This window comes from Poromitra crassiceps (genome assembly GCF_964638095.1).
Source record: "Poromitra crassiceps genome assembly, chromosome: 27".
NCBI lineage: Eukaryota > Metazoa > Chordata > Actinopteri > Beryciformes > Melamphaidae > Poromitra > Poromitra crassiceps.
In genome coordinates this window covers 18,341,120-18,365,119 of record NC_139650.1, presented here as the reverse complement: position 1 = coordinate 18,365,119, position 24,000 = coordinate 18,341,120, and the positions used below count along the sequence as shown (strand labels likewise).

The 24,000-nt window shown below is 46.5% G+C and overlaps 1 protein-coding gene across 1 annotated transcript in view; it reads left to right on the top strand.

Moving 5' to 3' along the window:
* arhgef10la (Rho guanine nucleotide exchange factor (GEF) 10-like a) overlaps positions 1-24,000 on the top strand; it is a gene marked incomplete at both ends in the record, with an annotated part of 249,251 nt that overhangs the window by 94,795 nt on the left and 130,456 nt on the right. Inside the window, 2 exons of the mRNA XM_083661638.1 lie at positions 4,583-4,698; positions 8,403-8,530. Of these exons, the coding sequence (XP_083517764.1) occupies positions 4,583-4,698; positions 8,403-8,530 (244 nt within the window). The remainder of the gene's footprint in view (positions 1-4,582; positions 4,699-8,402; positions 8,531-24,000) is intronic.

Sequence of the window (24,000 nt, the reverse complement as noted above, 5' to 3'; positions counted from 1 at the left end):
ATGTGCTAGTCTACAACTCTCCCCAGATCGGCAGAGGGGATGGAGCAGCAACCGGGACAGCTTGGCAGGTGGAATTGGCCAAGTGCAATTGGGGAGAAGGGGAGGTTGGTCTTGGTTGTGGATCAGAGAAGGGTTTTGATGCAGGTGTGGAAGCTGCATTGTCTTTAAATCACTGGCACAGTAGCAGAGGGCTACAGTAGATTGCTGACTTATTCCACATCGGCCCGCGAAAAGCCGGGATGAGCCCTCTGGGCTCTGGCCTTTCTCACTAGCTGTGTGCCTGACGGGCGGCCATGTTGGATAGCCGTGTCTGAGTGTGAAAACCATATCCTGCCTCACCAACGGGATTATGCTGGATTACAACTCAGCACATTCACCTCTGGGCCGGCAGCCAACTGCAGGCAGACCCCCAGAGGGGCTCAGTGCACCTGTGTGCCGCGCTCCTCCGAGCGCTCCCCCTGGGAGGCAGGAGGCAGCAGGACCACGTCATGGTAGCAGCTCAGCCTTCTCTATTCAGATGTCAGCGCCATCGATCGGCCTGCACACATGACAGATGTCAGTGGCCGTTTGTGTCAGAGATCCCATTAAACCCCAGAAGGCTACAATGGAGTTCTTTAAATGAACAATCCCCGCCCGCCCCCCTGCTCTCTCTCTCTCTCTCTCTCTCCCTCTCTCTCTCTCTCTCTCACTCTCTCTCTCTCTCTCTCCTCCCATGGCATTACTCTCACTCCATGTGTGCACACATGTAGAGACAAAAGGTGGCAGGTCCCTTCAGAGGACCATGCGTCACTAAGCCTGCCTACTGGCCCAGCTTTGATGGTGTGTCAGCGGTGAGGGTGCAGGGCAGCACAGCTCCACAGCTAAATCTACCTGCTCAATGTAATGAGCTGGTTGTGGTGCCGGGCCGGGGGAGCGAGGACAGAGGATGGCAGACAGACAGGAGGAGACAGAGCTATTGATCCTGTGGGCAGTAGGAGAGGAGAGGGAGCCTGGCTTCAAATCGATGCAGAATTTTGTGTCTAATGAGACACCTGCATTCCTTTGGCCCAGCAGAAAGCTGTGATGGCTCCAAAGAACGGCTTCTCCACCTCATAAATTCACTCTCTGTGCTGCAACACATCATGAAGATCGATCCATCCGTCCATTCAACCTCCTTTATTATATTAGTGCCACCACATCTTTTTCTTTCTGCACTTCCACTAGTTTGTCCAGGTGCAGTGTGTTACAGTACAGTGTGTTACAGTACAGTGTGTTACAGTACAGTGTGTTACAGTACAGTGTGTTACAGTACAGTGTGTCACAGTACAGTGTGTTACAGTACAGTGTGTTACAGTATAGTGTGTTACAGTACAGTGTGTTACAGTACAGTGTGTTACAGTACAGTGTGTTACAGTACAGTGTGTTACAGTACAGTGTGTTACAGTACAGTGTGTTACAGTACAGTGTGTTACAGTACAGTGTGTTACAGTACAGTGTGTCACAGTACAGTGTGTTACAGTACAGTGTGTTACATTACAGTGTGTTACAGTACAGTGTGTTACAGTATAGTGTGTTACAGTACAGTGTGTTACAGTACAGTGTGTTACAGTACAGTGTGTTACAGTACAGTGTGTCACAGTACAGTGTGTTACAGTACAGTGTGTTACATTACAGTGTGTTACAGTACAGTGTGTTACAGTATAGTGTGTTACAGTACAGTGTGTTACAGTACAGTGTGTTACAGTACAGTGTGTTACAGTACAGTGTGTTACAGTGCAGTGTGTTACAGTACAGTGTGTTACAGTACAGTGTGTCACAGTACAGTGTGTTACAGTACAGTGTGTTACATTACAGTGTGTTACAGTATAGTGTGTTACAGTACAGTGTGTTACAGTACAGTGTGTTACAGTATAATGTGTTACAGTACAGTGTGTTACAGTACAGTGTGTTACAGTACAGTGTGTTACAGTACAGTGTGTTACAGTACAGTGTGTTACAGTATAGTGTGTTACAGTACAGTGTGTTACAGTACAGTGTGTTACAGTATAATGTGTTACAGTACAGTGTGTTACAGTATACTGTGTTACAGTACAGTGTGTTACAGTATAGTGTGTTACAGTACAGTGTGTTACAGTATAGTGTGTTACAGTATAGTGTGTTACAGTACAGTGTGTTACAGTATAGTGTGTTACAGTACAGTACAGTGTGTTACAGTATAGTGTGTTACAGTACAGTGTGTTACAGTACAGTGTGTTACAGTACAGTGTGTTACAGTATAATGTGTTACAGTACAGTGTGTTACAGTACAGTGTGTTACAGTACAGTGTGTTACAGTACAGTGTGTTACAGTACAGTGTGTTACAGTACAGTGTGTTACAGTACAGTGTGTTACAGTACAGTGTGTTACAGTATAGTGTGTTACAGTATAGTGTGTTACAGTATAGTGTGTTACAGTACAGTGTGTTACAGTACAGTGTGTTACAGTATAGTGTGTTACAGTACAGTGTGTTACAGTATAGTGTGTTACAGTACAGTGTGTTACAGTACAGTGTGTTACAGTATAGTGTTACAGTACAGTGTGTTACAGTACAGTGTGTTACAGTATAGTGTGTTACAGTATAGTGTGTTACAGTACAGTGTGTTACAGTACAGTACGTTACAGTATAGTGCGTTACAGTATAGTGTGTTACAGTATAGTGTGTTACAGTACAGTGTGTTACAGTACAGTACGTTACAGTATAGTGTGTTACAGTATAGTGTGTTACAGTATAGTGTGTTACAGTATAGTGTGTTACAGTACAGTGTGTTACAGTACAGTGTGTTACAGTACAGTGTGTCACAGTACAGTGTGTTACAGTACAGTGTGTTACAGTACAGTGTGTTACAGTACAGTGTGTTACAGTACAGTGTGTCACAGTACAGTGTGTTACAGTACAGTGTGTCACAGTATAGTGTGTTACAGTACAGTGTGTTACAGTATAGTGTGTTACAGTATAGTGTGTTACAGTATAGTGTGCTACAGTACAGTGTGTTACAGTACAGTGTGTTACAGTATAGTGTGTTACAGTACAGTGTGTTACAGTACAGTGTGTTACAGTACAGTGTGTTACAGTATAGTGTGTTACAGTACAGTGTGTTACAGTACAGTGTGTTGCAGTATAATGTGTTACAGTACAGTGTGTTACAGTATAGTGTGTTACAGTACAGTGTGTTACAGTACAGTGTGTTACAGTATAGTGTGTTACAGTACATTGTGTTACAGTACAGTGTGTTACAGTATAGTGTGTTACAGTACAGTGTGTTACAGTACAGTGTGTTACAGTATAGTGTGTTACAGTATAGTGTGTTACAGTATAGTGTGTTACAGTACAGTGTGTTACAGTACAGTGTGTTACAGTATAGTGTGTTACAGTATAGTGTGTTACAGTACAGTGTGTTACAGTATAGTGTGTTACAGTACAGTGTGTTACAGTACAGTGTGTTACAGTGTGTTACAGTACAGTGTGTTACACTATACTGTAACACACTGTAACCATCTCTGTGTCATCATGTGTATAAGTTTGCATAATACAGATGCAGCAATCTCCAATCATCCAGCTGCCACCTGGCCGGCCGGCTGGAAAATGAGCTTAGCTAGAAACTTAACTTAATAATACTGAAACCTCTCTTAATTTATCAGAACTTAAACGAATTCAACCTCTTAATAAACAGTATAGATATCATTAGTTTCTCTAAAGCAATGTCCCTTAAGATGTTCTTTGGTATGGCCTGGCCGGCTGCCAGTGGAAATGCCTTCGGCTGGGAGCACCAACAGATGCTGTATGTAATCTGTGTGTATGCATGTGTGTGTACAGTACACAGTATGCATGTGTGTGTACAGTACACAGTACACAGTATGCATGTGTGCATACAGTACACGGTACACAGTATGCATGTGTGCGTACAGTACACGGTACACAGTATGCATGTGTGCGTACAGTACACAGTGCACAGTATGCATGTGTGCGTACAGTACACAGTACACAGTATGCATGTGTGCGTACAGTACACAGTACACAGTATGCATGTGTGCGTACAGTACACAGTACACAGTATGCATGTGTGCGTACAGTACACAGTACACAGTATGCATGTGTGCGTACAGTACACAGTACACAGTATGCATGTGTGCATACAGTACACAGTATGCATGTGTGCGTACAGTGTACAGTACACAGTATGCATGTGTGCATACAGTGTACAGTACTATGTGTGCGTACAGTGCACAGTACACAGTATGTATGTGTGCGTACAGTGTACAGTACACAGTATGTATGTTTGCGTACAGTGCCCAGTACACAGTATGCATGTGTGCATACAGTACACAGTATGCATGTGTGCGTACAGTGTACAGTACACAGTATGCATGTGTGCATACAGTGTACAGTACACAGTACTATGTGTGCATACAGTGTACAGTACACAGTATGCATGTGTGCATACAGTGTACAGTACACAGTACTATGTGTGCATACAGTGTACAGTATGTGCACATCCTTGCATGACAACATGAAATTCTTGTGATATGACTCTCACTTTCATAGTGTGTTGCCTCTCCTCCTAGGTAAAGCCATCCTGGGGCCACCACGGCTCTACCAGGAGCTCCAGGAGCTGCAACATGACCTCTCTGTGGTGGAGGAGGTCACTCTACTTGTGGGCACGCTGCACGGGCCCTACCAGGTACACTACATGTCACTTCATGTTACTTTGCTGGCCTCCCCAGTATTTCTAATGCAACAAAGTTAACCAAGAGGCACAATTTCAGGCACAGGTCTCCCCAGTACACAGGTCTCCCCAGTACACAGGTCTCCACAGTACACAGGTCTCCACAGTACACAGGTCTCCCCAGTACACAGGTCTCCCCAGTACACAGGTCTCCCCAGTACACAGGTCTCCCCAGTACACAGGTCTCCCCAGTACACAGGTCTCCCCAGTACACAGGTCTCCACAGTACACAGCTCTCCCCAGTACACAGGTCTCCCCAGTAAACAGGTCTCCCCAGTACACAGCTCTCCCCAGTACACAGGTCTCCACAGTACACAGGTCTCCCCAGTACACAGGTCTCCCCAGTGCACAGCTCTCCCCAGTACACAGCTCTCCCCAGTACACAGGTCTCCCCAGTACACAGGTCTCCCCAGTACACAGGTCTCCCCAGTGCACAGCTCTCCCCAGTACACAGGTCTCCACAGTACACAGGTCTCCCCAGTACACAGGTCTCCCCAGTACACAGGTCTCCACAGTACACAGGTCTCCCCAGTACACAGGTCTCCCCAGTACACAGGTCTCCACAGTACACAGGTCTCCCCAGTGCACAGGTCTCCACAGTACACAGGTCTCCCCAGTACACAGGTCTCCACAGTACACAGGTCTCCCCAGTGCACAGCTCTCCCCAGTACACAGGTCTCCCCAGTACACAGGTCTCCCCAGTACACAGGTCTCCACAGTACACAGGTCTCCCCAGTGCACAGGTCTCCACAGTACACAGGTCTCCCCAGTACACAGGTCTCCACAGTACACAGGTCTCCCCAGTGCACAGCTCTCCCCAGTACACAGGTCTCCACAGTACACAGGTCTCCCCAGTGCACAGCTCTCCCCAGTACACAGGTCTCCACAGTACACAGGTCTCCCCAGTGCACAGCTCTCCACAGTACACAGGTCTCCCCAGTGCACAGCTCTCCCCAGTACACAGGTCTCCCCAGTACAGATAGTCCAACCACAAAAGCCAGAGCTTGTTTCATTCATCGCGCCACTATGCAGGCTAGGCTTGTTCTTTCCATCTTCTTAAAGAAAAACAAAATCCAAATGAGCCACTTGAGAGAAACACACGCCCACAGCCTGACCTTCAAACATGTCGCTCTCTACTCGGAAACTGCTTTCATTTTTGCAGCGTGACATATTATTTAGAAAGCAGTTATCTCAATATAGTGACTGTAAATGTATGAAATATGAATTGTGTTGTGTAAACCGTGGCTTATACCCTACAATCGATCTGAAGCCCCGAGAAAGCAGCAAAGAGGAAATCCAAGTCTGCACAGTGATTTTAAGACTCTGTGCAAAGTAAAAGATGGAGCTTGGATGGTACAAAGACAATCTGAATCTCTATTAGATATTCCTCTTAAAGAAATGGCAAAGCGAGATTCAAGATGTGTTTAAAATGTGATCAAAGAGTGACCTTGTGTGCTTCTTGAATCATCCATTTCTAAAGGTCTCAAGCTTCCTCGTCAACAGCACCACAATGGTGGAATGAGATGTTCCCTCTCAAATGAATAGATGCAATGTGGCAGAATAAACCAACTGTGCCGCTCCTGCAGCTCTGTTCAAATCAGGACACTTCTGCCGCTAACACATGAACACTAGCATACAGTACCTAAAGCCCCAGGCACACCGATTCAGTACCTAAAGGCCCAGGCACACCGATTCAGTACCTAAAGCCCCAGGCACACCAAGTCAGTACCTAAAGCCCCAGGCACACCAATTCAGTACTTAAAGCCCCAGGCACACCAATTCAGTACTTAAAGCCCCAGGCACACCAAGTCAGTACCTAAAGCCCCAGGCACACCAATTCAGTACCTAAAGCCCCAGGCACACCAATTCAGTACCTAAAGCCCCAGGCACACCAATTCAGTACTTAAAGCCCCAGGCACACCAAGTCAGTACCTAAAGCCCCAGGCACACCAATTCAGTACCTAAAGCCCCAGGCACACCAATTCAGTACTTAAAGCCCCAGGCACACCAAGTCAGTACCTAAAGCCCCAGGCACACCAATTCAGTACCTAAAGCCCCAGGCACACCAAGTCAGTACCTAAAGCCCCAGGCACACCAAGTCAGTACCTAAAGGCCCAGGCACACCAATTCAGTACCTAAAGCCCAGGCACACCAAGTCAGTACCTAAAGGCCCAGGCACACCAATTCAGTACCTAAAGCCCAGGCACACCAAGTCAGTACCTAAAGGCCCAGGCACACCAATTCAGTACCTAAAGCCCAGGCACACCAAGTCAGTACCTAAAGGCCCAGGCACACCAATTCAGTACCTAAAGCCCCAGGCACACCAAGTCAGTACCTAAAGCCCTGACGTTCCAAGTACTGTGTACTTGGAACGTCAAGAACGTCAAAGACGGCAAAGAAGCCCGTTCTGCGCCTGTGTGAGACTTAGGACTGTGGATATACAAACCAGATACACGAAACAAAGCAGGGTTTGCCTCCCATTGTCACACCACTCTCGCTCACCACTTAAAGTGGAGACAGTTTCGTAATACTTCTAATCGAGAATATGTCTGATAAAAAGTTGCAAATGGCGCTGCTGTTGTCAGCCCTTGCTGTTGTCAGCCCTTGCTGTTGTCAGCCCTTGCTGTTGTCAGCCCTTGCTGTTGTCAGCCCTTGCTGTTGTCAGCCCTGGCTGTTGTCAGCCCTTGCTCTTTTGCTTGTGGAAGAAGAAAGGAAGAAGCGGAGGCGGAGAAACCTCTCAAGGGGCTTTTTCCCAAAGGCACGTCGTCGTGAAAATATTTGTGTATTGGAATTATCAGATGAGATGAAGTCCAAAAATCTGAAGAGCGTTTTGTGTGCCTCCTCTTCTCCTGCACTGATTCGCTTAACCAGCTGACCAGCCAAGATGATCTCTCTCACCGACGGTCCGACGCTGATGCAATATGCTGAATTGGCCGGAAAAGCCTCTGACAAGGTGGGACGCACCGCAAAGACTAGGGCCGACTGGGTGTGTCTGGGCCTTAAGACAGCCAGGGAGGTCAACATGGCCGACTGGGTGTGTCTGGGCCTTTAGACAGCCAGGGAGGTCAACATGGCCGACTGGGTGTGTCTGGGCCTTAAGACAGCCAGGGAGGTCAACATGGCCGACTGGGTGTGTCTGGGCCTTAAGACAGCCAGGGAGGTCAACACAAGCAATCTCCAAAGAGCCTTGTAATGTCCTAAGGAGGAGTGATATTGGCCTTTCTCCAAATGACTGATTTTCACTCTCCACCCGCTTATAATAAAATTGTCCACCAAACAAACACCACTGCACAGCTCATTGACTTGAGAAAATTGATTTGATTCTATTTGACTCGGGGGACTGGGCTTTACTGTAGCAGTTGGACTGAATGCAGTGTTACATTTGAGGGGATAACTATGCTTCAGCCATATGGCTCTGAAACAATGTGTGCTGCACTGCAGTTCTCACAGAGTGGGTGCCAGGCTGTGTCTCAGTACATCACCATGTGAGCACATCTACACTATACACCTTGTGCTCACTATACGCATAATGTGCTGTTATCTATGCCAGAGGGCCTAGTGCATGTCACAGCTGAGGAACAACTTTTAACATCCCCCCCTCCCCACCCTCCACCCCTCTTCCCCCCTGCATTTCCTTTCTCTTTCTTCTCCCATGGAAGAACTTGAATACCACCGTGGCCCAGGACTGGTGCTTGGCTCTGCACCGGCTTATTCGCATCAAAGAAGACCACATCCAGAGTGCTAACAAATGTCGCTTACGCCTGCAGGTGCCCGGCAGGCCAGACAAGTGAGTAGTGTCTCAAATACCAGCCCGGTCTGATTCGCAATGTGTCCAATTCCGATGCGTTGTCTAGTCCAGGGGTTCCCAACCTTTTTTGTGCCAAGGACCGGTAGGAAAAAAAAGTCGCGGACCGGTTGTCAATTTTAATGGTTTTAGTTACATATATATTAAATATATACATATATATTAAAAATATTAAATATATCATATATATTTACTCACCAGGTGGCGACAAAGGGTAAATAACAGCCTTTTGTGTTGTACTGTATGTAGTCTATACAGTATTTATGTTTTTGTTTTAACTACAAACATAAATAAACGTCAACTTGAAACTATGTTTCAACTACCTAAACCCACTACCATACACAGCCTATAATATTATAGCCTATGTTTATTAAAAAAAATAAAATAAAAAATTTGACCGGCTCGCGGCCCGGTACCAAATGCGTTGCGGCCCGGTACCGGTCCACGGCCCGGTGGTTAGGGACCACTGGTCTAGTAGGTACCGTTTTTCGATGGCCCAGGTGCCAATTGAAGATCACTGCATATATGAGTATATAGATCATATATGAGTATATAGATCATATATGAGTATATAGATCATATATGAGTATATAGATCATATATGAGTATATAGATCATATACGAGTATAAAGATCATATATGAGTATATATATATCATATATGAGTATAAAGATCATATATGACTATAAAGATCATATATGAGTATATAGATCATATGAGTATATATATCATATATGAGTATATAGATCATATAGTATATAGATCATATATGAGTATATAGATCATATGAGTATATATATCATATATGAGTATATAGATCATATATGAGTATATAGATCATATGAGTATATATATCATATATGAGTATATAGATCATATATGAGTATATATATCATATATGAGTATATAGATAATATTTTTAAATGTCAAAACCAACAACAAGAACACGAGTAAAAACAAGAGAAGCAACAACATGAGCAGCAGCAGACTTTCCCTCATGTTGATCATGTTGTAAAGGTCTGAGCTGAGGCTGACAGAGCGTGTTTTCAACTGCAGACTTGATTCCAGGAAACGTCTTGCTGATGGAATTGCCTCATCCATAACTGTGAAAACAGGCCATCTCATGAAGCACTAAAAGAGAATAGCCGGTGACAAACATTTTAATGTCTCCTGTGCACTCGGGTTATAAGGATGAAAGCTCCTCGGTGCATATTCCCTGGGCTTATTCTCAGCCAGAGTTAAATGCCTGCTGCTCTTGACCCTTTGCAAGAGAAAGATGGGAACAGAGTATGGTGAGTGGGTAATTACCTGAGTCTTATAATTAACCCTCCTGTTATGGCGCCGGTCAAAGTGACCTCTTTCAAACTTTAAAAATACAGGAAAATAGGTTGAATAATTTTTGGAGCATGAAACCTTTTCTGCTGGGCTTAATTTGTGCAATGAACATGTACATGGAAAATGACAAATTGAACTAACCCCAGGGTCACTATGACCTGAGGTAACCCCAGGGACACTATGACCTGAGGTAACCCCAGGGTCACTATGCACTATGCTAATACACTATCGATAAGTACCTCATAAAACCATCTACTGCAGGTAATACACTATCGATAAGTACCTCATAAAATCATCTACTGCATGTAATACACTATTGATAAGTACCTCATAAAAGCATCTACTACAGGTAATACACTGACTATCCATAAGTACAGTCATACAACCCCACTTCAAAAAATATGAACTATCCCTTTAACGTGTTGAAGTGGATCCTGGTGGAGCAAAAATGGAATGACTGAGTGACGACAACTAGAGGAACAAAGACAGCGAGAAGAGAAGAGAGGAGAAGAGAGGAGGAGTCCGAGGAGCTGAGAGTTCTGCAGAGGAACTGGAGACAGAAAATGAACGGCAATTATAATGCATTGCACTTTGTGACTCCTGGTGGGTGGTGCAGCATAAGTAAGAGACAGTGAAGAAGAAAGAGAGTGAGAGACTGTGACAAAGAGAGAAGAGAGAGAGCCCTGCTGAGAGAGATGTTTGAGAGAGTGAAAGAGAGAGAGAGAGAGAGAGAATGACGATCTGTACATCCCTACAAAAGAGGTGGCTGGGTGCTGCTGGCAGGGCAGTGGCAGTCAGAGGAGGGAGAAGCTAACGGTGCCTAGCCAAGCTCAAATGACAGCTTGAGCAGCAGAGGCTGTGCAGACCTCCCAGCGTCCTCGTTGGCTGTCACTCCGGCCCTGCAGGGCCAATCTGCTTACTCAGATGTTTGCTGGAGCCAGATGTCACGCTTACAAGAGAGTCCCCGAATTCCCCTTCGAGGGGGACCCTATCTGCTGAGTTCCACTGATAAAGTCATTAGCAACTGCATCGACAAGGAAATGTCGAACCCGTACATCTGTTCAAGCTGTAGACGTGTATTAACAACAGTATGCAGGGCTGAAAGACCTCCGGCCCGGTGCCCGGCTTTGCACCGTGTGGACAAACTATCTTCAGGGGGGGTGGGGTGACTCAATCACACATGCATACTTTTTGTTTTTGATCCGTTTTATGCAATCATATTCAGTAGGGCTGTGAATCTTCACTGGCCTCACGATTCGATTCGATTACGATTCATCTGTCAACGTTTCGATTCGATTCGATTCCACGTATTAACACATTCACTGCCAGCCGTTTTTTTTTTACTGTAGGTAGCTTCTGCCAAGGTTTTTTTTTGAGGATTCTGGCTCATCTTTCAAGAGCCGAGGATTATTTTCTGCTAAGATTTTGTGAACACAAAATATCTCAAAAGAACTAATAGAATGTCTAAAAGAGTTAGTTTGTAGAGTTAGTAGTTATGTAGGCATTAGCACTTGAATACAGCATGGTTTCAGTGTCTGAAAATTTAAGCTGAGATAAATGGCTTTTTGTGAAATTCGATAGGACAGTCACTTTAACCATTCATTTTTGGCATCAGTAAGACGTCAGACATCTAAACAATAGTTTTGAACAGTAATTTCCTCCATAACAGCAGGAAACCCCCCTCTCCTTCAAACTCCTCCCTCCGTGTGTGTTCTCCTCCTGCCTCCCTGGCTCTGCAGCGGGCGTGTCACAAGCGAGTTTCTGCTGCTGCTGCTGCTGCTGCCTGTCTGCTGGCGGCTGCTCTTTGGGCGAGTCTGGATGGGCTCGCTCGTTTCTTGGGGTTTCGGTTGAGAGCTTTGATGAAGCTTTTGCGATTCTGGTCTTATTTATGCTGCGTGTTTCAAAGTGTGTTGCACCCATAATCTATTATGCAAATTTGCAATCCCCCACCGCCAGCTCCCTGCGCGAAAGCGAAAGCGTTTTCGCCAATCCATTTTCATGAGAATGGCTTCCTCACACGGCTGTTTTTGCTTGGCTTTCTCTCGTCTGGAGAGCACTGTCGCCACTTAGTGGGTCGGTAAAATAGATTATACACATTCAATACCTCCCATATTTTAATAGGAGATGTAAAAGGGGTTGTTCGACGTCCCACCGTCAAAAAAAAATAAAAAAAATTTGGACGAGATATCTCGTCATTGGCAGTCAACCGTTGGTTTCTGCTTGACGAGATATCTCGTCCACGGCAGTGAACGTGTTAAGTATCAAATCCTCAATTTTCAATATTATTACTGCACATGGCTACTTTTCATCTATGAATACAAGCAGTCAGATAAATATGAAGTCCCTTTTTTACTTAGAAAGTGCATTCAAATCTGAATGTCAACAGAAATTTAGACATAAACGATACAACGATTCATCTGTCAACGATTCGATTCGATTCACACGTCCGCATCTCGATGCATCGATTAAACGATAAATTTTGACACCCCTAATATTCAGTGAAGCAAAGCGATACTTTACATTTATGTTTTTTTTATCCTGTGTACAGCAAATCACTGCACTTTCTATGACAATGTAGCAGCGATTCCGTAGTGTAGCAAGCTGAGATATGGAGACAAAAGATGATGAAAGCTGGTGGAGATACACGGCACGCTGAGGTCACTGAGACAGTGAGAGGTGTGCATTGAAAGAAGACGTGTGGAGACAGGAAAGCGTTTGACACTTGGTGAGACGTATGAAGGGAAGAGGATGTTTTGCTCTGCACTGTGTGCTCAACCAGCACACATGAGGTCAGTCCCAGACACAACACCGCTATGCTGCACTCTGATATCTGACCACACGGGGAGCCACAGTTACAGCTGCCGCTGCAGCAGCAATGACGGAGCTGAACGTCGTCTGTCTTTCACAATTGACAATCATCATTCAGTATAGACATGTGGCGTTGCTTTGGCTCAGGCGCAGGCACACTGCTCCCCAGCAGGGGGCCACCGGCTAAGAACAAGATCATTGATGTGAAATCCATGCGGCCACCAATTAGTAAACGGCGCATGGCTCCATGCACACGTTATGCTTCACATATGGTCTGGGTGCCTACACAGCTCACTAGCCTATGTGCCTACACAGCTCACTATATGTAGCCTAGGTGCCTACACAGCTCACTATATGTAGCCTGGGTGCCTACACAGCTCACTAGCCTATGTGCCTACACAGCTCACTATATGTAGCCTGGGTGCCTACACAGCTCACTATATGTAGCCTAGGTGCCTACACAGCTCACTATATGTACCCTGGGTGCCTACACAGCTCACTATATGTAGCCTATAGGTGCCTACACAGCTAACTATACAGTATGTAGCCTAGGTGCCTACACATCTCGCATGGCTCCATGCACACGTTATGCTTCACATATGGTCTGGGTGCCTACACAGCTCACTAGCCTATGTGCCTACACAGCTCACTATATGTAGCCTAGGTGCCTACACAGCTCACTATATGTAGCCTGGGTGCCTACACAGCTCACTAGCCTATGTGCCTACACAGCTCACTATATGTAGCCTGGGTGCCTACACAGCTCACTATATGTAGCCTAGGTGCCTACACAGCTCACTATATGTAGCCTGGGTGCCTACACAGCTCACTAGCCTATGTGCCTACACAGCTCACTATATGTAGCCTGGGTGCCTACACAGCTCACTATATGTAGCCTAGGTGCCTACACAGCTCGCTATATGTAGCCTAGGTGCCTACACAGCTCACTATATGTAGCCTAGGTGCCTACACAGCTGACTATATGTAGCCTAGGTGCCTACACAGCTCACTATATGTAGCCTGGGTGCCTACACAGCTAACTATATGTAGCCTAGGTGCCTACACAGCTCGCTATATGTAGCCTAGGTGCCTACACAGCTCACTATATGTAGCCTAGGTGCCTACACAGCTCACTATATGTACCCTGGGTGCCTACACAGCTCACTATATGTAGCCTATAGGTGCCTACACAGCTAACTATATGTAGCCTAGGTGCCTACACATCTCACTAAATGTAGCCTAGGTGCCTACACAGCTGACTATATGTAGCCTAGGTGCCTACACAGCTCACTATATGTAGCCTAGGTGCCTACACAGCTAACTATATGTAGCCTATAGGTGCCTACACAGCTAACTATATGTAGCCTAGGTGCCTACACAGCTCGCTATATGTAGCCTAGGTGCCTACACAGCTCACTATATGTAGCCTGGGTGCCTACACAGCTTACTATATGTAGCCTAGGTGCCTACACAGCTCACTATATGTAGCCTATAGGTGCCTACACAGCTAACTATATGTAGCCTAGGTGCCTACACAGCTCACTATATGTAGCCTAGGTGCCTACACAGCTCACTATGTAGCCTGGGTGCCTACACAGCTCACTATATGTAGCCTAGGTGCCTACACAGCTCACTATATGTAGCCTGGGTGCCTACACAGCTCACTATATGTAGCCTGGGTGCCTACACAGCTCACTATATGTAGCCTGGGTGCCTACACAGCTCACTATATGTAGCCTAGGTGCCTACACAGCTCACTATATGTAGCCTGGGTGCCTACACAGCTCACTATATGTAGCCTGGGTGCCTACACAGCTAACTATATGTAGCCTAGGTGCCTACACAGCTCACTATATGTAGCCTAGGTGCCTACACAGCTCACTATATGTAGCCTGGGTGCCTACACAGCTCACTATATGTAGCCTGGGTGCCTACACAGCTAACTATATGTAGCCTAGGTGCCTACACAGCTCACTATATGTAGCCTAGGTGCCTACACAGCTCACTATATGTAGCCTATGTGCCTACACAGCTAACTATATGTAGCCTAGGTGCCTACACAGCTCACTAAATGTAGCCTATGCCAAGCTGTGTGTCATGGCTCTGGCTCACTGTATAGGCCTAAAAGTCCCTCTTTGATGTCACCAGTAGATATTGCAAATATCATGCATCTGCATGTTTACTAAAGAAAACCATACCCCCTGATTTTTGCCTTTTTCTGTCTTTTTTGTTAGCAGGTGACCCCTGGCTTCATGAGGTGTATAGATGAATAATGCTGTGTGTTGAATATTCATTCATTCTGCACAGAAATGGGGTTGATTGTTTTCATTGTTCTTGTTATTGGACAAGTTTAATTTTTGTTTTTGTTTTTTTTGCTTTAAGCCCCGAGTATGGCATAGAGCAGAAAAAACTTGCATTTTGCGCTGACACGAGGAGATGATCACTGTTTGTGTGGAGAGGCATGACATGAGGAGATGGTCACAGTGTTTGTGTGGAGAGACATGACATGAGGAGATGGTCACAGTGTTTGTGTGGAGAGGCATGACATGAGGAGATGGTCACAGCGTTTGTGTGGAGAGGCATGACATGAGGAGATGGTCACAGCGTTTGTGTGGAGAGGCATGACATGAGGAGATGGTCACAGTGTTTGTGTGGAGAGGCATGACATGAGGAGATGGTCACAGCGTTTGTGTGGAGAGGCATGACATGAGGAGATGGTCACAGTGTTTGTGTAGAGAGGCATGACATGAGGAGATGGTCACAGCGTTTGTGTGAAGAGACATGAGATAAAAATGTCAGTTGAAAGAGAGAAGCTCCGTTAGCGCTGGCTGTGTGATAGCAATCTAACGAGGCTGTGGCTGCTGTCTCCTGGGTGGCTGGCTGGCAGCAGGCCGCGGGGCACAGGGTGACAGGTGGCACAGCGGGTGCCCAAACCTGCCTGACACTAGCCATGGCAGATTGCAGGGGAGAACAGTGGGCACTGGGCAGACTGAGCACTCTCCCTCCCCCTCTCTCTCCCCCTCACACACACACACACGCACGTCACACACACACACACACACACACACACACACAGCCGAGCTTTGGCTCTGCGGGTGAGAGAGTGGGAGTGCAGCAGCAGGGACCCCCTGTGCTGTGCTGCGTCGGCCGCTTCCTGTCTGGCTGTGAGCATCTCTCTGCAGGCAGACACACAGACAGACAGACAGACAGACAGGCACACAGACAGACAGGCACACAGACAGACAGGCACACAGACAGACAGACATACAGACAGACAGACAGATAGACAGGCAGGCAGGCAGGCAGACAGACAGACAGACAGACAGACAGACAGACAGACAGACAGACAGACAGACAGACAGATAGACAGGCAGGCAGACAGACAGACAGACAGACAGACAGACAGACAGACAGGCAGGCAGACAGACAGACAGACAGACAGACAGGCAGACAGACAGACAGACAGACAGATCTGTCTGTCTGTCTGTCTGTCTGCCTGTCTGTTAGCAGGATTACAGAAACAATTACTGGGTCAATTTTCATGAAACTTGGTGGCAGGCTGTGGCATGGGCCAAGGAAGAACCTGTTACATTTTGGAGTGGATCTGATCCGACTCCCGAAATGTGCATAGCAGACTGGACTATTGGCCTATAGGTCTGTGCTCTCCCAGTGCACTTCTAGTTCGTCTTAGTGTATTTGGTTTCCTGGGACTGAGTGTCCAGTCCATCCGGGTTCAGATCAACAGAGACACAGGACTGAGTGTCCAGTCCATCTGGGTTCAGATCAACAGAGACACAGGTCCGAGTGTCCAGTCCATCCGGGTTCAGATCAACACAGACACAGGACTGAGGACGGTGTCTCTGACCTCGACTCAATGTCCCTCTGTTGGCTCTCTGGGGAGTGGAGGTGAACGGGTGACAGGCTGCCGCTCAGCACTCAGCCCTACATCTGTCCCGTCCTTGTGCATTAGTGTCACACATGCCCCTCGGAACCATAAATCAGTGGGCCTGGGTGCTCTGCCCTCCCCTCCTCCCCTCCTCCCCTCCTCCCCTCCTCCCCTGCCCTCCCCTCCTCCCCTCCTCCCCTCCTCCCCTGCCCTCCCCTCCTGCCCTCCTCCCCTCCTCCCCTGCCCTCCCCTCCTGCCCTCCTCCCCTCCTCCCCTGCCCTCCCCTCCTCCCCTCCTCCCCTCCTGCCCTGCCCTCCCCTCCTCCCCTCCTCCCCTGCCCTCCCCTCCTCCCCTCCTCCCCTGCCCTCCCCTCCTGCCCTCCCCTCCCCTCCTGCCCTCCCCTCCTCCCCTCCTCCCCTCCTCCCCTGCCCTTGCCCTGCCTTGCCCTGGCCCCGTTCCTCCACTCCCCCTGCCTCAGCTTTTTCAATTAAATCAGCTCGGAGTTCTTCTCATCTCCTGTCTGCCAGCGTGCCTGAGTGAGACCTCACGATACGATATGCGTATCGCGATACATGGGTCACGATACAATTCTATCGCGATACGATACATATTGTGATATATTGCAATACTTTACATCATTTACTGACATTTTAAAAATGAGATGAAAATACAACTTGCTGTGTACCAGGTAGTGCAAGAATATGTACTGTATGTACATCACATTATATTGATAACTCGGTGGACAAATTGAGTCGAAACTATTTAATTCATAATTTTCAATCCAATTTATTAGAGCGGTGTTTGCAAATCTGCAGTTGCACACTGTGTTACTGAACACCGTTAAATAAAAAAAATTAGGTGCATAAGTATTCTTATTGTGTCAATGAACACATGGCTGTGCAAAAAACAAATCAATACAGTGCTATATCGCGGCATTTTTTCTGAAATATCGATACAGTATTGCGGAAGAAATATTGTGATATATTGCCGTATCGATTTCATTGCACAGCCGTACTCCCCTCCCCTCCCCTCCCCTCCCCTCCATCTCTCTGACTCTCCATGCCTCTCAGCTCTCCTCCTCTCCTCTCCTGAGTCTTCCTCTCCATCCTGGCAGAGCATGGTCCTCCCTGCACTGCGGCTGTCAGTCAGCCTGGTTGGGGGGGGAGGACTCACTTTAGCATGTTTGAGGCCGTGTTGGCACGGAGCTCAACCAAGTGAGCAGCTGTATTCTCTTGTCTTCTCACTCACTCTCTGTCTCTTTCTCCTCCTGTCTCCTGGCATATTGCTTCTGCTTTGTTTAAGCAGAGAACGGTGTGGATTACACTTCCTCCAATGCGTCAAGGAAGTTTGAGATCTTACTCATGTTAGTCTGACCCAGTCTGCAATCTCTCTCTCTCTCTCTCTCTCTCTCTGCCTCTTTGCCTCTTTGCCTAGCTGTCTCTCGTCCTCTTTGAGATGAAATTGAATTTGCAGCGGGCAGCGGCAGGTATGACAGAAGCAGAATTCCAGGCTGCACACTGTTATCCACTCAATTACCTTCTAATGATGTCTGTATGGGAAATTGTCTTATGTGTGTCTGACGGAGATCTTAGCCTGCCCCTTCTCTCTCTCTCTCTCTCTCTGTCTCTCTGTCTCTCTGTCTCTCTGCCACTCCTGCTCTCTCAGTTCTTCACATCCACTGTAGAGTGCTTGTGTAATAAGACCTATACTGCTGACTGAGACGGGGCTATTATTTTGGAAAGCTCCTCGGGGCTTGAAGATGTCCTCACTCATGGCTAGACAGCCTTGATCAGTCCTGTCTATGGACCCAGTGGCCATCCAGTTAGGCTACTATTATTGCAGCTGATATACTAACTGCTAACTCTCTGTCGATACCAGTCAGTCTCTATACCGCTCAGCACACAATTATTACTTCCCACCATTTTACACTGTCTTGACAGCAGACACGGCCAAATAAAATATATCATAAAATATATAAAATATCATATAAAATATATAATATATAAAAATGGGTGTTTAGAGGGGGAAAGTGGTCAGTCGCCCGGGGTGCCTGTTTGGGGAGGAGGGGAACTGGGGGGAATAGCGTGAAACTCCTCGCTCTCAGGTGAAAAGAAGCAGCTGGAGACTGTACATGTATCAGAGGAAGCATATGCTAGTCTACAACTCTCTCCACAGCCGTTTTCACACATGCGCTTTATACCAGGAAATGGCCAGAAAGCGGTATAATGCCTTCATGTGTGAAAGTTGTTTTCCGGTATAAGCGCGATCCCGTCATCGCGGACATTTCACCAGTTCGGAGGTTGTCACAAGAGCGGTATGTCTGCTTCATGTGTGGGCGTGCCGATGTCCCCCCCCTCTGCTCGCTGCCTCGCTCTCTGGCCAGTCCTTCAGTCAGCAGCAGCAGCCCGACACACAGGACTCAGACACAGCGTAAATGGCAGCGGCTTGTTCTAGTCTGAAGCCCCGCCCAACGCTTGTTGAGAAAGCAAATGCACGAAGCGAAATGTGGAAGTATTTTGCTTACGTTGCTGACAGCGAAGGCAAACCCCTGGACACATCAAACGAAGCCGGTCTGTAAAAAGTGCTTCAATGCGACGCAGGTGAACGGATAAACATTGAACCAGCCAGGCTATTTCTCTCAGACACGGATCCCAAGTTGGGATTCCCAACTTCTTCAAAGATTTCAGTTCAAAGACTGGTTAGCCAATGTGAAGGATACAACATACATGCCCTCTTAAGTCACGCGAGTGTGATTTATTGTGTGACAAGCAAACTTATTTCACCATCGGAGTTTTGCCACTCTCCTCCGCCCCCTGCCCACTCTGCAGTGCCGCCCCGCCCCCCAAAATACAGGTTATTTGATGGCTATATTCACACATGTGAGCCCTCAGGTGTGAAGGGAAATTCCGGGAAATGTCTGATATTGATTTACAGGCAATGTTCCTGTACGCATGTGTGAAAACGGCTCACATTAGCTGAGGGGGTGGAGCAACCACCAGGACAGTGGGTTGAAAACTGGGGGGAAAAACAGGGGAGGAAGGGACAGAGAGAGGGAAGCATTAACTGCTATAATTAACGTTAGATGACTACTTTTACTTTGATACTTTAAGAAAATGTAAGACCATGCACTTTAATACTTTATGACAGTGCTGACTGATAACATCTATCCTCACCTACACGAGACAGACACTACACTGACAGGCAGCCTGGAGTCAGTGAAGAGCATATACACTTTGTTTATTTAAAGATAGGAGGACAAGAAGAAGAAAACATCAAAGACCTTTCAGGCTTTGATCCTCATTTCTCTGTGGCCCAAGTATCTTTGCAAAGATCTCAGTACATTAGAGACCACCGCTATCAAAGATCTCAGTACATTAGAGACCACCGTTATCTGTCTTGGATTTGAACCATAGACCGTACAAAAATATGGACATCGCCCATTGGTTTCTGGACTCCAGATTTGAAGCCCCGAATTTTGCATTGTGACCGTCGTCATCTTGGTTTCCTGTCAGTGACCATATTTGGACGAGAAGAGCCCTAGCACCGCCTGCTATCGGTCCGTGATCTGCGTACGCCATCGATGGACCGGCGACGTGTCAATCACGCCCCAAAACATCATCTGCTTTATCATCTATTTGACTCTAAATGGGACCATCATTTATTAAATTAACACCATGCTGCACTGAAGAAGACTTAAAAGTCCCTGGAAACCAAAATCCACAAAAACCTTCTAACTACCGTATTCAATTTAGGGTCTTATGTGAGTAATTGTGTGCCTCAGAAAGTAGTTGACATTACTTTCAACCCTAACCCCAAAAATCGACATTTTTCTACAAAGTCTGGATTTCCATTAACTCATTGAAGAGAGCGGTGCGCGCGGTACTAAAATGCATGATCTTATCACGTCATAAGATTTAATCGAATCACACACACGCATGCACGCACGCGCGCACACACACACACTGACACACACACAGTAGCGCTGTGCACTCGCAGCGGCAGAGATCTCTTCCTCTCTGTCAGTAGGCTATGCGCCGAGCAACGCGTGAACACACACACACACACACACACACACACACACACACTCCATCTCTCCTTCCTTCTCTCTCTCTCTCCTTCTCTCTCTCTCTCCGTTCCCCTCTCTCTCTCTCTCTCTCTCGGAGGAAACCTGCTGCAGACGGGACACGCCCACACAGTCCGCGGGAGAAAAGACCGTCTAAAATCTAATTGATTCTCATGACTTTTGTCATGACTGTCAAACCTAAATTTATATACTTTGCGACATTCATCATCGTTCAAATGTGGCTGGTGGCTTATTAACATAGGTTCCTGTGATGTGATGAACTCAAAATGCTAAATAATAAAAAAATATTTCTGGTTTCCAGGGACTTTAAGACTACTGATTGAGACCATAGACTCATTAGGAAAGTGTTTACTGAGGTCAATCAATCAAATCAAAGTTTTTCCCATTGACGTAGTGGTTTTTCAAAGTGTGAGGCGCACCTCCCTCCCCTGGGGGGCGCACCTCCCTCCCCTGGGGGGCGTGAGACAACCTGAGGGGAGGCGCGGCACAGATATTTAGTACCTCTGCAGTGAGAGAGAGGAGATGTCTGGTGCGAGCAGAAAACTGAGGAAGTGTACGACCCTGATTATTTAAAGTTTGGATTTTCTTCAATTGGTCCCGACGATGCTCCCCTGCCAGGCTGTAGTTTGAGGCGATGTCTCGTCATAGACGCTGGGTTGGCTGGGGGCGTGGTCAGGGTGGGGTTGATCTTAATGTGTCAAAGACAAAGGAGCTTGTAATCGATCTTAGAAATAAGAAAGCTGACCCTGTTGCTAGCTCCATTCATGGTGAAGACATCCAGATTGTCGATTCTTATAAGTGGGAACAGTGTTTGATTCGCATCTTAAGTTTGACACAAACATAGAGTCTCTTGTTAAGAGAGGCCAACAGAAAATCTACCTACTAAGGAAAATTAACTCCTTCAAAGTGTCAAAAACCATCCTGTGCACTGTTTACAGATCTTATATTATTGAGAGCCTTATAACCTTTTCTTTTATATGTTGGTTTAACGGTTTGTCTGTGAAGGACAGAAACAGCCTTAACAATATCGTCAAAGTCTGCTCCAAAATCATTGGAGTTCAGCAGAGTGACATAAACGCGCTCTGGAAGAAGCGAGTGGTTCAGAAAGCAAAAGGTCTTATGGACCAACCTGACCATATCCTGTCCTCTAAATTTGCCCTCCTGCCGCTGGGACGGCGCTATCGAGCACCTCCCTGCAGAACAAACCCTTACTCCAAATCCTTCATTCCCTCAGACATTCAGCTGTTGAATGCAGAGAAGTAGAAACTGCACTGACTGTATGCATGTAGTATGTACTTGAACCAATAACACTGTGCATCCTAGCATTTGCACTTTTTCTGTATGCAATTTTTTATTTTTTTATTTTTTATCTTTTAAAACCAATTGTTTACACATGCACCTTATGCACTTTACATGTGTACAAACAATGTTGCGTCTTGCACCTATGCGGCTCAGATCCATGTGTGCTGAGGAACACGAGGAACCAAAACGCACTTCCCCTCGGTCTGATCACACTGAGCTTCTCTCTTATTTATCTTCTTTTGTATGTATGTATTTTGTATCCTGTGATTTAGGACTGAGATACGTGTTTACCCGCAAGTGATGAACTGTAGAAACTGAATTGCCCCTTGGGGATAAATAAAGTTTTCTCAATCTCAATCTCAATCAATAAATCCTCCCGTTCTATCAATTCAGCAGAGTAAGTATTTAGCTGCTAGCCCAGCCCAGGCAGACACGATCGGGGATTTAACCATCGCAGTAAACGCACATCTGAACAGACGTCTTATGTACCTCCTCTATATCCCCAATCCTGTAGTGTAGAGCCGCAGCACCGTCCTTTGGTGAGTCAGCCCATTGAGATATATGGGCGGTTTTACCCCACTCGCGCGCCAGGCGTATAACATTTTGTGGGCGCAGGGCCGGCCCTATCCATCTGGGGGGCGTGATTTCTAACCCCACATAGGATAAGCAATAACCACGCCCTGTGGCGCCGGGATTGGCCAGGAGCAACACTGGAGCAGAGCCGTACACTGGAGGGCACGCAGCCCAGCGATTTCATGAACCAACTGAATAGCTCTTGAGAACGGACATTGAGAGCGGACATTGAAATGAATTATGGTCACCTACCTTCCTTAGCATAGTAATACTAATAAGCATAATAATTGTAATCTACACAATGTACACAATCTACAAAAACATGCAATAATATAAATGGTGTTGTGTTCACTTTCATAGCTCATATGATATAATGTATCATTATCGTTAATTTCAAGCTCAATTCTTACCCAGAGAAAAGGTACAGCACTGAAAATGTAACAAGCAATAGTTTTTTAAACATCTTTATTTTAAAAGATGAAAAACCCCAGGTGCTTTAGTCCCAAGCTTCAATGCTCCTGGCCAATCCCGGCGCCACAGGGCGTGGTTATTGCTTATCCTATGTGGGGTTAGAAATCACGCATCTGGGGGCCCTAAGCAGGATATAGATTAGGGGCCCCCTCCCAGGGGCGGGGGTTTGGGGGCATCCGCGCTGGAGGTACTTTTAAGTAGGGGGTGCTGTAAGGAGGGGACTCGCCGAAGAAAATTTGAAGTTTTTTGGACTTTTAGCCATATTTAGAGGAATATTTAAAACAAACAAACGTGACGATGACGCTCGTTTGTAGCCCTATCAGTGTCAAGCAAGCGTGTAGAACCCAGCAGCCATAGGGGTTGCCAGGTCAGTTAAACCAGGGGTTCCCAACCTTTTTTGTGCCAAGGACCGGTAGATACATGCAGGACTGGTTGTCAATTTTAATGGTTTTAGTTACATATATATTTACTCACCAGGTGGCGACAAAGGGTAAATAACAGCCTTTTGTGTTGTACTGTATGTAGCCTACAGTATTTATGTTTTTGTTTAAACTACAAACATAAATAAACGTCAACCTATGTTTTAACTACCACACACAGCCTATAATATTATAGCCTATGTTTATTACATTTTTTTTATTTTTTTATTTTTTTTATTTAGGGGGCCCCTGGCAACTCCCGGGGCTCTAGGCAGCCGCTTAGTTCGCATATAGGGCGGGCCGGCCCTGTGTGGGTGTTCCCACACATGCCGACTGTCTCTATAAAAGTTTCAGCTCAACATACCTGTGTGAGTGGGGGTTTTCCGCACTGATCATGATTAACCCATTGATACCTGATGCAGCATTTGCGTGTATATCCCTCATTTGTGTGTGTATCCCTTTAAAACCGTGAACCGCGGTTCACGGTCTTAAAGGGATACACACACAAATGCTGCATCAGGTATCAATGGGTTAAAAGCACCGTATCGGTCAAGGCTGCAGGAGGATGATCTGC